Genomic DNA, 14,673 nt, shown 5'->3' on the forward strand with positions numbered 1-14,673 from the left:
TGGGTTTTTTCGGGGGTGGGGGTGGGGTAATACCAGATACCCATAGGGCGTCCCTTATTATGCTGTTTAATCTCTACGAAATTCGTTAGGACATTTTTGTGGACGGATCTCTATCCTCTAGAGATAAAATGTCAAAGAAGGTTCTATGTTATAATCCTACTATGTGTCGTACGAGACCTCCGTCATCTAGCTGATTTCTCGAACTCGGCTCAACGAAATTTCTCAGGACGTCTTTCGTTACTACACTATCTTCTAGAGATAACATCTAATGAAGGGTCCTCGTCAACTCTCTTTAAAGATGATACTTAACGACCAAAGTAAGATATCATCTTCTTGCGTCATGTGCTTTACCTGCCCTCCACTCCCCTTTATAACCCCAATTTCTGGAAATCGGTTACAAGTATGCTAAGTTCCCCAGTTCCAAGGACTTCAAGACAATATTCAAGTCAACTGAAGGCTTCTTAAACTCGTAAATACTCCACACAATTCTCCTCTAAGGACATGACGACCACACACGAGAAATCTCCAAGTTCACACTTGTATGGTTTTTTGTGATTTCCCTTTTACTTGAGTCATTAGTAAGCTTTTCGAACCCGAATACTAATACTTAACGCTATGCAACACAAGACACGACCCAAATGCCTAACACAACTAATTAATCCTATATCAAATTACAAAACACGTATTCCTATCAATATCCTAAACGATCCCTACATATAGTCAGTGATCTATCTATATTTAGCTTCATATAGCACTCTCCAATCAGGTTAGAATTACACCACCGCATGCCCCAAAATGCTTTCATCTGCATTAACTACGTGGTAACCAATTACACACTGAATTGGGAATAATGAATAAAAAAATTTTAAAAAACCGTGTGAATAAGGAATAAGTATTAAAATGTATGTGAAAATATTTGAATCCTTATTGAATCGGTAACTGGTTACTTATTCCTTATTGAATCGGGAATAAGGAATAAGGAATAAGTAACCAACTTGATTTCGCTCCGGAAGTGAAGCTTCCTCATCACAACACCGCAAACGCTTATTAATATCTCATTAAAATACGTTTAATATTATACAATTATCTATTAACATTTACGGACCTTACTCAATCCCACGATATGGTGCCGATTTTGAATCTGAGCAAGTTTTTCACCAAAGCGGATTTGACTTAGTTTACTATCCGTGTTGTTGTGTTGACCCAAGTGAGCTTGTGATTTTTGAAGATCAAACTGGTAAACTTAAAAGGTGTAATGTTGACAGTCATTATGCTATTGTCAGATTCAAAGGCTATTTTGTAGTAAAGAATATGGCTGAATTCACTGAAAACGGTGGAATCAGATATGCGGATGTGTCAATTGCGTTCATTAAGAATCAGATATGCGGATGTGTCAATTGCGTTTATTATGAGTATGTTGATACAGCCAATGATGGGATGAAACAATACGTGGATCAACAGATCACAAATGTGCCCGCACCACTACGCGTAATAACTTCATGGTACCAAATTCATGCAATATTAGTGTTCAGGGTATGGTGATGAGACGTGATAATTGGATGTACCCGTCTTTGTACTTCACCATTACAACCGAGAATGTTACTGTGACCAACAGTTGATGCATTACTGACATAGTTGAAGTAGTTGTGTTTAGTTCCTGATCACAGAGTTTTGTATGCTTTACTCTTCCTGACGTAAGTACAAGGCCCAGTCCAGTTCAAAATTTTATTAAATATGCTGCCAAATTAACAATTTAACGGCAACTACTCGCGACATGGGTTATGTGGTTCCATCACAGGACGATTGACTATTCCCTATCCAATCATTTGTACATATTACCTTCTAAGAACGCATCCATTTATATATGTACTAGTGAGGAAAAGCTCATTCTCTTCTCTTAGTTATACGTAGTGAGATAACTGAAAATTCTTTACTAACACAGTCTATACTCGCTTATAAGTCGAGTCCAACTGCAAACAATATAGATCCTGATCAGACCTGCATGATGCACCTGCAGATCATGGTCTATGTTGTTTGTTCTATTGACTGCTTTTAACAAACTGCACAGACCCAGATCTGCCGGCGCCCTAACAAGTTTCACAGATCCAGATCTACTGGCGCATAATGAGATGGCAGATCTGGGTCTGAACAGTTTGCAGTTGGACTCGTCTTATAACCAAAGTATAAAAAGTACATGCGTAGCTTCACGACTACCAATCTAATATTCATTTCTCTTCAGTTTACGATACACAAAAACTTCAAAATATTTCATGCCTTCGGGAATGTCCCTTTTTTAAATTATACCGAATGGCTGTGCTCCCGCATAACCTATATAGAATTTAAGCAAACAGTAGATCCTGTTTATATTATGACAGATAAGGCATCCTCGGGAACGAGTAGTCATCCAGAAATATATAAAGAAATTCTCACGAGTTGCACGTTGTATTGTCTAATCATCATCAAATGTTTTGCTAAACTCCAATGAATTCGCGTTTATTTTGCTGTCCCTATATTTTCTAGGCAAATCACATTGATTTGACACTATTATGTTTCGCTAATTTTTTCCCCTTTTGTGCCTCGTACATCTATCGTATTTCGGGGAAGTCCTGACTTTTTTTATATAATTTTCGATCAGTACATAAGGTCGTCTGCTCATTCTCTCATCACTGTTCTCGAACTGCATTCTCCCTAATGAAACAGCTGTCGTCAAATCATCGGAGCAAATGTTTGTCGTTCTACTTCAGGTCAACGTATGAACAGTAATCTACACATACTGCTCAGTAGGTAAATAAGTGCGTGTTATTTAACTAAACGTCGCTCTTGAATAGACATGTATTGAGTCCATGACTTAAATTGCGAGTCTTGCCAGCACATCCTTCCCATTGTAGGTGTGAGTGCAAAGCATCGATACGCATCAATGACAGATCTTGGAAACTCTTTTAAAGAATCATTGGAAGTAATTGTATTCCCGGAAACAAAAGGAACAACTTGAGTTAGGTAAGTTTATTTGTAAGTTCGAGTTTCCTTTGACCATTTCCAGTTATGCTGGGGTCAGTTTCCTGTTACCATTCCCAGTTATTCTGGGGGTCAGTTTCTTTTAACCATTCCCAGTTATACTGGTGTCAGAGCGCATTCCCAATTAAAAAGTCGGAATTAACCGAACCCATACCCTAGCGGCATCTGATGGCCCCTTACTGTTGTGCATACCAAGGTCAAAATGATTTAGATTGACCCCTACCTGCGTGAAAACAAAAGGCTTATTATTTATTGTCTCAGCCATTACAATTAAAGTATAATTCGTCTAGTCCATAAGCCGTTCAACGTCAGTCACTATTAACAACCAAATATGCAATATTTTAAAGTTGTATATGCACAACAAATTTCAGATATGTCATGCTTTTCGTATCTTAGGCAATGTCCCCTTTAAACCCATTCGAAATAACTGTTATGCTTGCATAACAAAAATATAAAATTTCAGTAAACAGTTTGCCTGTTTGAAGTTTTATTGTAAAACGAATAGTATCAGCAAAGACAGGTAAGGCTACCGCGGGAGCGAGAAGTCTTTAAAAATATATATGTATATGTCCAACAGGGTCCAATTTACGAAACTGTACTTTGCCACCTCATTCTAATATCGGTGTGCGTGCACGACGCACTAGATTCTGTCGCGTTCAAAACTGTTCTATTGTTTTAATTTATTTTCAAAATTCCCGTTAATACAGGTAAAACGGAGTCAATGTTGGCTTCCATTGTTTTCAGAACCTGGAATCACAAAGCCTTCTTGGGGTACCAAAAACAACAGCAACGACAACAAATAACCGAGAGCGCCAGTTTCTATCCGGTTGCAAGCCATAACTTGTTATTATATCTTTGGTCAGAATGGTGATGTATATCTGTTTTTCGTCTCCAACATCTTGTCTGGTGATTTAACAACTGTCTTCAAACCTACCAGATATACATGCTTCATATCAAAGTAGAGCATTGCTGTAGGTTACAGTAAACAAATATAGACTAACTTAAATGTTGAACCGCTCTGGACAGTAACTATCCTAAATGGTTAGAGCGTCCGCCTCGAATAGGGGAGGTTAGGATACTGTGACTGGTAAGAGACCAATGCTAAATGTCTGCGACAGGATGCCCCAGTACAATACTTCACTATAAACTGCCACAATGCACAAACTGCAGAGATATGACTGAACAATTATTGTTAAAGCTACGTTAAAAATCTAAACCACACACACAAACACTAACTTAAAGTTGACTTCTCAAGTGTACGTCAGTGCCGTCATGTACGTGCATTTGCTCAGATTAGATGAAATATGAATTGTTTTTCTGAAATTTAATATTAAAATAGTTTAGTCAGTCTTTTCAATCATGGTTGTTGAATTTTCTGCACCTTAAATGTCATAAAAACACTTCCCGACGAAAATTAGTGATCGTTATGGACTTTTACAATGGTTACCATGTACTAAAGTGGGTAAAAAAAAAGAGGACGTCGGGTATATCATAACAAATAACAGGAACTACAGAAATTGTTTTCAACAAACGCTGCTTTCATTGTGACGTCATGAGGTTTATTTTAGGTTGACCTCATCCAAAAATGTCCACTTAATTTAACATTGACTTTGCCGTTCACGAAGCGTGTAAATAAATAATGACCTTCCAAAGGATTATAGATGCATGATCATCCAAATAAAGCGAATAATTGCTATGTAAAAGTATGTGTAATTAAATCCTAGAACGTGGCACCAATTTACTGAAATAGTCGGTTCTGAACGTCACCATGACCTGTACACTTGTTTCAGTTTTCGCCTTTGTTTCATCAATAATTGGTTTTCGTTTCTAAGTGCACATAAACTGATCGTGTTTAAGTGTGCTGATTATTACATCATTTATCTTTAACAAAGATATCATTAAATCGAGCTTGCCAGCGTTGTTTATCGGTAACTTGAACATCACACTTTGTATTAAAACTGGTTTTTTGATGCAAAGTTATGCAATACAACACCGGTGGGACAAACGTCCGTATTCAACATATCTGGCTGATTTGCATACAGGTAACAGGTTCTCTGATTCGATTCATGGAATGTTCAGTGTTCTTTTTATTTCTATTTAAGCGGGGCATCTTGAGTGTATTGTCTGATGATACAAGAGGTAAGTTCGTCTGTCGTGAGACAGAGAGACAGAGACAGACATGCAGACAGACAGACAGGCAGACGGAGAGAGAGAGAGAGAGAGAGAGAGAAGATGGCAGGTAGGGGTAGCTTCAAGTGGCTCTCTTTAATACTGGTGTTATTGTTTTCTCTTTTCTCTATCGAAAAGTTGGAATTCGCCGACACCAGTTGGTGTCGGCATGGAGTAGCCGCTTACGAGCCGGCCAAGAAACTTGTACGACGTTTCATCGAGATATACCTGCATGAAATCGATAGGAATATGATTTATTTTCTCAAACATCGTGAGCATAGCATTATTTATTTATTTAATCCACTGACAGACAAAACGAAATTGCATCGTTGCTGAAATTTGACCTGGATCTGGCCATTTGCATTCCTAGTCACGTGACCATACAACTCTCGCAACCTACATGTCAATGACATCAAAGGTCATACAGTCACGTATTATCAAGAATAAACCATTTCTAGTGTTGCTGTAGGAAAAGAAATCGAACATATAAATGAAAGTCACGTAATTTTATATAAAAATGAAGAAAGAAAAAACTTCTCAAAATATTTATTGTGAAACCAACGACTAAAAATCTGTAAAATGTTGCAGCAATTTGAAGAAAACCAGATTCACTACGCAGAGAGCACATGTCAATGTGGTAGTCACGTGACACCAACAAAAACATGGCTGACACGTTCTCGATACTTCTTTTAAATGGTTTTCTCCGCCCTGCTGCGATACCGACATGTTTCTGGTCGTTGTTCTTAGAATAAATGTGTTGAGAATTAAGTGTGCATTATATTTATTTACAAACATTAAGTGTCGTATATAATTTGCCAAACTTCTATGTACAACAATTTTGGAAATTTGTTTATTGTCGATATCACGTGACTATATGACATCTGATGTCACTTTCATGTAGGTTGCGAGATTTGTTTAGTCATGTGACTCGGAATGCAAATGGCCAGATCCAGGTCAAATTTCAGCAACGACGTACTGTCGTCACGTTTGTCAGCGGATTAAAGATATGACGAATGCTATGCTCACGATTTTTGAGCAAATAATTCTATTCCTATCGATTCTGTGCAGATATATCTCGATGAAAGGTCGTTAAAGTTTGCTGGGCCAGCTAGTAAGCGGCTACCCCATGCCGACACCAAGTGGTGTCGGCGAATTCCAACTTTTCGATCGGGAATGGACTCTGACCCTACATCAATGTCCAAATATTAAAAATAGGGTGACAAGGGTCAAAGGAACTTAAGACTATCGTTTGATATACTTTGCTCTTGATTATCTCAAACAGAATAAAAGAAAAAGAAGGGACTATATGGGATCGTGGCCTTTAAATAAAAGTCTGATTTGCTATGAATTATTCACTTTAGTTTAGTAGCCGTCTGCTCCGGTGGCCTAAGTGGTTAGAGCGTTCCCCTTGGATGCGGGAGGTCGCGGATTCGAACCCCGGCCGAATCATATCAAACAATTATAAAAATGGTATTTACAGCTCCCTCGCTTGGCGCTCAGCATTATCAGGTTAGTGTTAGGACTGGTCGGTCTGGTGTCAGGATAATGTGAGTGGAACATGACACCCCAGTGCTAGACAGCACTATAAACTGCCACATTGCAGACATCGTAGCGATATGACTGAAACATTGTTAAAGCTGCGTTAAAAATCCAATATAGTTGAAAGCCAGTCAGGTTATTTGCTAAGATTATGAATAAGTGTCTCACCATGAACAAACAAATACATTATACAAAATAGATGATTCGTTACCTGCTGTATGTATCACTCTTTTCTTTCTATCTACAGAGTAAATGGATTCGTTTGCAGAGCCCCAGATGTCTCAGAAGACTAGTAATCAGGTTAAACAATCATATTTTTTTGATTCTGATATCGTCTTAGGGTTGAAATATAAAATGTGTTCTGAAAAGAGTTTCATATAACTTTTATAAAATGATTTTGGTCGGTAATTTCACCACATTATGATGCGATGATGACTGATGAAAAAATTTCTCTTCGTCATGCCCAATGTATTGACGGGGACTCTCAGATCGATAAAAAGATGACAAATAGTTCGAATCTTATTTACGAAGGTGTCACTACTGGCGATGATGATGTTATTTTACATCCTTGAGGTACTGGGTTCGAACAGTAAATAAAAGGCCAACTATTCATCAAGTTTGACGGAAAACAGTTCCTGCACTGCTTTAATATAATTCTGGAAGGAGGAGAATCATAACTAGATTTCAAAAAGGTCATCACATCGTGTGATTAACTTAACCTATGTTTCATCGTTAGGAACAATTACAAGGTCCCTTTTCCAGATATTTTTCGAATTTTTACGAACCGTAATATCTTTGTTTTTCAAATATGGTCGCCTGCCTTGGAACTTTCAGCATCCGTTTAACTTCCTAGTTCACAACCTTTCCGAGATGTGTTCTTTATATTTATACACGACATCACAGACAAATTGGCTGTAGTAGCACTTTGTTTATGATGGACTGACAGACGCCATCCAAGGACAACTTGCTGATAACGCATGAAAATCTCCTGTCTAGACTTATACAATATTTCTGATTAAAGAATTCTCTAACTTACAAAACAACACGGAAAATTGTAATACACATTTGAACTATAATAGTAAACATTGCATTGATTAAAAATTCCTAAAAATTCAGTCATTACAAATATATTTCTAACATTCAAATATCATGCTTTGGAACTATCAGTGTGTACATGCAATTCCAAACGATCTTTACAAGAGGTAATGTTTGTAACTTAAAATTACCTCATATTTTTTGGCGTGGCGGGGGGGGGGGGAGGCGATAGTTTTATACCCTGATTAGTATTTGATGGTTTGAGGCGAAATATATTGCATATCATATTTGAGTGCCCATTTCAAATGAAATTTAGGCGAGCAAAACATTGAAATTGTTCTCGCAGTTCCAAATATTTCATTTGAAATGAACACAGATGTAAGGTTCTGTTTATCACATGACGAGAGATACTGAATCTTTCTTTTTTTTACCAAACCACAAAATAGTGTAGTTAAATGATTTTGAAATACATTCGTATGCCCCGTTTGTTTCCCGTTTCCCATGCGTGCTTTTGTGACATGTTTGTGTCGTCAGTAGCTATTATTACATGTGATACATATATGAAAATTATAACACGAATGTATTAACATAAATAGCATAACAGTCATATGATGAATATGAATTTTGTAATTGGTATGTATGTTAAAACTTAAAATAATCCGATAATATATTGATTGTAAACCATAAAATATAAGTATTGTAGAAATTTGAAAATTAAAATCAGTCACATATATATATATATATATATATATATATATATATATATATATATATATATATATATATGTGTGTGTGTGTGTGTGTGTATACCAGTTGTTTTCAGCTTTTCTGCATTTAACATGTTGATTCTAAAGATTGCTTCCAGAACGTTGTCTACATCACGAAGGATTGGCTATTTTCAGGGTGCTATTATCAGTCGCTTGGACAAATTGACAAGCTGTGTGCAGGCGCTGCAGCTCGATGTTGCCGCCATCAAGAATGTCGTTTGCTGCAATGGAGTTTTCCAATATGCAACATTAACACGTCATGATAATCAGAATAGTGTTGAAGAGTTGAGGGTAGTTGAAGATTCAACAGTTCCTAAGATCCCCTTCAACCATGCTTCGCAAGTTGACTCAATCACACATCCCAGGACATCGCGAACTAAAGCAGAAGGTATTCCTTTCTTTGCTTTTGTTTGTGTGGTTTTTTTTTGTTTTTTTTGGGGGGGGAGCGTTTCTTTTTTTTCTTTCTTTTATCCTAATCTTACGAGATTGATATTCATGTATGTATCCTACTTATTCCTTATACATGCCTTTAGTGGTGAGAAAATGTTAATGGAAACATAATCTAGGATAACATATATGTATACAAATGAGGAACAGTATGCAAAATGCAAAATGCCGAGCGTTATTTAAGGTATATATGCCCTTCTTAATTATTACACCATGTATTTTGGTCACATGACTTCAAATAGGCACAACAGAAACTAACCACTGTACCTTAATTTAACTAACTAAATCAACTGCCACTTACATGAACAATTTTCTTTTAGTTTCTGTAACTTGGCCAGAAAATGACAAAGTCGAAAACATGTCAAAACTAATTTGGAACAACGCCTACACATGTACACGGGTGTACATACACGGGTATCTTCACATCAGTGTTCATCCATTTAAACCCTATTTACTAATGTTACTGATAAGTAACATAAACATGTTTTGAGCTTTGATTCAAAGCTAAATTTGCAACTGTTTCACTTTGTCAGGGTTTGGTAAATTTATGAAAACTAAACAACCAATAATTAAATTTGATTAACTATTTTCTTTACCTATTTATAATGAAATGTAGGTGGTACTCCTATCAGTTATAATTACCAATCATATGGTCACAAATGCATGATGGAATCAACAAGAATCATGAAACTTGTTGAGGAGATTTATCTTTGATTTGTGTAATTAGACCCTTATTGCAAACAAGTTCTATGTGACCTATATTTCATGATTCAGTGACCTTATTGAAATTTCATGTTAATGATCGTTATTGAGTGCTTCATGAGTTTCCATCCTTTTTACATCCGGGTCTACACATAGGGTCCTTCGTGATATGTGCATTTGGAAATGAGAATAAATGTCTATTTAGTGGTAAACTATCCATGTCAATGACAGTGCATTAAGAACCTTGACTCTCAGCATATTAACTCTGCATTGGACAACGGGGGCCCCGAGTGACCGAGTGGTGTAAAGCGCTCTCCGTTTCGATCACTGCCATCTCACTTCTGTCTGCGTGGGTTCGTCTTAGATTCGGCTAATGTGAGTATGTGAGAAAGCTTGTCAGTAGCTTCTCGTGGGTCGGTGGTTCTTCTTCCACCATTAATACTGGTCGCCATATATAGCATATCGTGTGCTGAAAAATGGCGTTAAACCCGACAACAACAACAACAACAACACTGGACAACATGGGAATGAGTGTATTTGAATTAGATGTGTGGACCGCATGCTTTGCCTGAAGGCCACTGCTATAGTAGCTAATCATGTAATTAATGATGCCTGATATATATAGTACTGGCTGTCACTCCAAGGATACTTAAAGCCCGTGAAGTTTACCGATAATGATGCCTGATATCTAGTTCTGGCTGTCACTCCAAGGATATTCAAAGCCGTGAAATTTACCGATAATGATGCCTGATATCTAGTGCTGGCTGTCACCTCAAGGATACTCAAAGCCAGTGAAATTTACCGATTTAAATGTGGCTTCATAGATAGAAAATGATAATTAGTCTCTGAAGTAGTTATTAAGCACGATGAGTTACTACAGGAAAAACAAATAAATACCTGAATACATTACCTCATTATTTTACCTCTACTTCGATATCATATGAAACAATGTTCTTTTAATTGTTTATATTTGTATGCCCTGTCATAGTATGCCTGTATGTAGGGTTTAACTGCACGTCAGCACAATGATGGTTATGTGTGCTGATTTAAAGTCAAGCTCTAGAGATGTAATGAAAAAACAATTGCATAATAATACTTTGGATTGAAACTGTGCCAAAATTTCTTTGTCCAGATCACTTAGTTATAATTTATCTTCTGGGCCATGAACGTATACGCTGGTTGCTAAAGACTATTTGAAGCGTCGTAAAGGTGAGCGGTGTAATTGTTGATTTCATTCGGTTTACACCTACAAAAACGGAACAAAATTTAATGAAATGGTTTTTAAGCAAACTCAGCTGAGTCACAGCGATAATTTATGCTACCAATCACCCAAGGCTTTAAATACAATACAACAAACAAGAACAGGAGAAGGTGATTTCTGATTTTTATATGGCAGAAAATTGAATTGAGCATGTTTTATTTCAAAATCTTGTGTTATGCACTAGCGAAAAGATATATAATTTGATATATTGTTGGTTTCATACGGAATTATGCTGCACATGGTGGCCAGTATATTTGGTGGTGGATGAATACGAGAAGAACCAAAGACCCAAGGTAAGCTTCTTTTAAGCTTTCTCGTACACCCACATTGGTCGTACCAAGTCTGGAACTCACGCGGACAAAGGTGAGTTGTGCGTGGTTTGAAAAGATAAGCGCCACAGACCACCCGGCCATACGAGGTCCATGGTTGAGTATAGGATCAGATAAAATGAAAAGTATCGAGTTTATTTGTAAAGTCCATCTTATCAATTAGGCCCCGTTGTGATATAAATGCAGGTTTACGTTTACTGCACGTGTAAAACATGCATATGTCCATTCAAACGGTTCTCTACAGTTTAATAATAATTGATTGTAATATTGTATATTGTGCAGGAGAGAACGTGAATCAACCAGATCTAGACAGGCGGTATTGCATATCCAAAGCCATTCAAAAGAATATCACCAAGCTGATAGACGTCCTACCGTACCAAACCTGCGAGCTTCAAGACTTACTCCTACAGTCCGAAAGCTGCCTCACGGAGAATGAAAATGATTTGATTAAAAAGCAACCTACTAGGAGGGATCAAATTCGTCAGCTGATCAGATTTGTTAAAGGACGAAGTTTCAAAGCGATAAGTAAGTTCCTACAGTGTTCAAGAGATTATAATCCAGAGGTCATCGACTTGATCTGGCAAACGTATGACCAGCTCATGGGAGAAGGAGTCAAGGAAACAAGGTGTGTCTATTGCAGGATGACGAATGCGGTGGACATTAAGGATTTGGCAGATTATGCATACGAAAAAGAGGTACTTTCTGATGAACTGCATCAGCAGATGACTGACTGCACGCATGGTGTTGGGGCACAAACCAAATTATGGCATCAGCTCTCTGTTTTGTCTCTGAAAGATGGTAATAATAAAATACTTCTTGATTCCATACTGACATATCTATGTTCTACTCCTAAATATAAACAATATGGAGAGGAATTGAAGGTACTTGTAAAACGTAATTTTCGGTTTGAATGCAGATGCAAAGGTTACAAAAGATCTAAAATGTATGACCGCAACAGGGCGGAAAGTTTCACCTCATCCATTTTCTCGTCATCCGTATGCCCATCTAGCTCAATATCCGACCTTACTCAGAGGCAAAGTTTTCGTTCACTATCTTCCAACAGTTCGGGGAGTCAGAAGAGAAAGCCAGGCAATCCCAAGGTTAAAGATGTCTGCTTTAGACCTAACATTCAAAGAAGACTTTTAAAACGACAGGTCAGCACAGATGAAAGAGAAAATACAAGTCCCAAATATATTCACTGTTCACAGGATAAAGTCAGCAACGGTGAATCCGCTGCACTGTCAAATAGAGATGGAACAAACTGTGAGGAAACCAATCCCAAAATGTGTATCAGTTTCCATAATTACATATCACAGCTTTCACCCATTTCCTCCAGGAGTGAAAGCGTTGAGTTACAAGAGAAGAAAAAAGATGCAGATGAAACTACATTGAAAGTTGTGCACATAGCTGGGAATATGAAAGTGGCGGGCGGAGAAATAAACAGGCGAAGCGCAACTCGCAAGACATGGCCTCTAAAACCTAGGAGTTTTTGCCTCAATGCTGAGGAAAATCCATTTGAAGATTTATCAGCTATAGCATCTGATGTCTGCGAGGAAGATGACGAGAAAGAAGCATTGGTCCATTCTCACTCTGATCACGAAGACTGTCCATGCAGCATTACACTTCCAGATCTATCTCTCTTTCAAAAACAAGATACAGAGTCCCTCAGAAATCATGTACCAGGAAGTACTCATGAAGCTACTCTGCCATCTGATCGACATGACATGTTACCGACATTTCTGCAAGATGTCCTCGAGGAAAATGAACGTACTTCCGGGAGTGAAGACAAAGTATTTTACTTGAGTTTGACAAGAACCATTTCTACCCCAGCAAGCCTGACTTCATCATCTCAAACTGTTTCAGAAACGGAGAGCACTTCTTCAACACCATCGCCATCCTCATTAAATGATGCAGAAGTGAGACTAATTTGCAATAAAAGAAACATCTTAGAGGAAAAAGACGTCGCTCAATATGGAACCTTTTCAGGGGAAAATGAAACTAAAGAAGTGAATTTAGTAAATGCAAACATAATTTTATGTGGAACACGTGGCTACGACCACAGTAGAGAAGGTGAATCTGATGTTAAATTTAACAGGAATCTCTCCACACAGACGTCATCGGATTTTCACATTGAGAATTCTTCATCCAGTACATTTTCCGACACGGAAAAAACAATCTGCATTGGAGAATTCACTAGCCTAGAAATGCAAAATGCTACTAGACGTAGAAAGTATACCGTTCACTCAAAATATACTTCAGCTTCTGAAACAGATTTATCCGGTACTGGCACCGTCCGATCTTATACTGTCCACCGAAAAACTTCTAATTCTTTAAGTGACACATCGAGAGATGCGACGAAGGAGAGAAGACTGCATTTTGGATCCCTAGGAAGGAAAGTTAAAGATTCTAAACGAAAGCAAAGGACTATAAACAACCAATTTCATAATTTTAACATATCGGTATAAAATCAGATGGTTAATACGTTTTGCCCGTCAACTCCCTTTCGAAACCGGGATTAAATATTGAACCAGTTGCATTTCTTTGTGATATTTTGCATGTAAACTCCTTATGGCATTGTTTTCAAAGGAGTTTAAAAAAAAGTCTCTATGGAACATATTTGAAGTGACAATCTCTGTAGAACATTTTTGAAGTGACAATCTTCGATTTCGTACTGCCATTAGCCTGATCAAAATATTGTTGTTGTTGTTGTTGTTGTTGTTCTCGGGTTTAACGCCATTTTTCAGCACAAGATAGGCTATACATTGCGGCCAGTATAACTGGTGGAGGAAGAACCCTGGAAAATCCAGGGAAGAACCACCGACCCACGAGAAGCTACTGACATGCTTTCCCACGTACCCACACTAGCCGATCCTTGGACTCGAGCCCATGCAGACAGAGGTGAGATGGCAGTGATCCGGAACGGTGAGCGCTTTAGACCACTCGGCCACTCGGGGCCCCTCAAAATATAGTAATGAAACTGTTTGTATGTGCGTTTTCTTTTGTTTGAGAAAATGTTTTAATGCATGCATTACGGTTTCAATGGCCAGAAATATATTCTAGTTCTTCTCGTTTAAAATAGTTATTTTGTTATTTCAATTTTTATCGTTTGTTTATTCAATTCATTTTTCGAACACTTGTTACCAATGTATATACATAGGTCCTTATATTTTTTATTATGTGAAAATATAAGATGTCCCATCATGACATGTGACGCCTGATTGTGTTTGCTGACAAAAGCTGTGCCTGCAGGAACAAAAGCGAGTACTTTGTGGGCTAGACAAACGTTGTCTTTGTATAAATTTATACACTTTTTCTTGTTACTTCTTATTAAAAAGGTCTTATTCTTCTGGCAACAATAGTGATGTAGGAAGGGCCGTCAGAAATTCCTGCGATTTCAAAACAATCGCAG

At 37.6% G+C, this 14,673-nt stretch overlaps 1 protein-coding gene across 2 annotated transcripts; it reads left to right on the plus strand.

Moving 5' to 3' along the window:
- The first annotated feature begins 2,649 nt into the window (after window positions 1-2,649).
- Window positions 2,650-14,468, plus strand: LOC149777591 (uncharacterized). Of its 2 annotated transcripts, XM_089942226.1 has the most exons (5): window positions 2,650-2,997; window positions 3,760-5,154; window positions 6,971-7,023; window positions 8,661-8,913; window positions 11,547-14,468. In XM_089942226.1, the coding sequence occupies exons 3-5, from the start codon at window positions 6,976-6,978 to the stop codon at window positions 13,727-13,729; spliced, it is 2,484 nt and encodes an 827-aa protein (XP_089798352.1). In that variant the 5' UTR covers window positions 2,650-2,997; window positions 3,760-5,154; window positions 6,971-6,975; the 3' UTR covers window positions 13,730-14,468. The 2 variants fall into 2 exon arrangements, with proteins under 2 accessions (XP_089798352.1, XP_089798351.1); XM_089942225.1 differs by lacking the exon at window positions 3,760-5,154.
- Window positions 14,469-14,673: the final 205 nt, after the last annotated feature.

This window comes from Sinohyriopsis cumingii, chromosome 18 (genome assembly GCF_028554795.1).
Source record: "Sinohyriopsis cumingii isolate HCF-2022 chromosome 18, ASM2855479v2, whole genome shotgun sequence".
Taxonomy (NCBI): Eukaryota; Metazoa; Mollusca; class Bivalvia; order Unionida; family Unionidae; genus Sinohyriopsis; species Sinohyriopsis cumingii.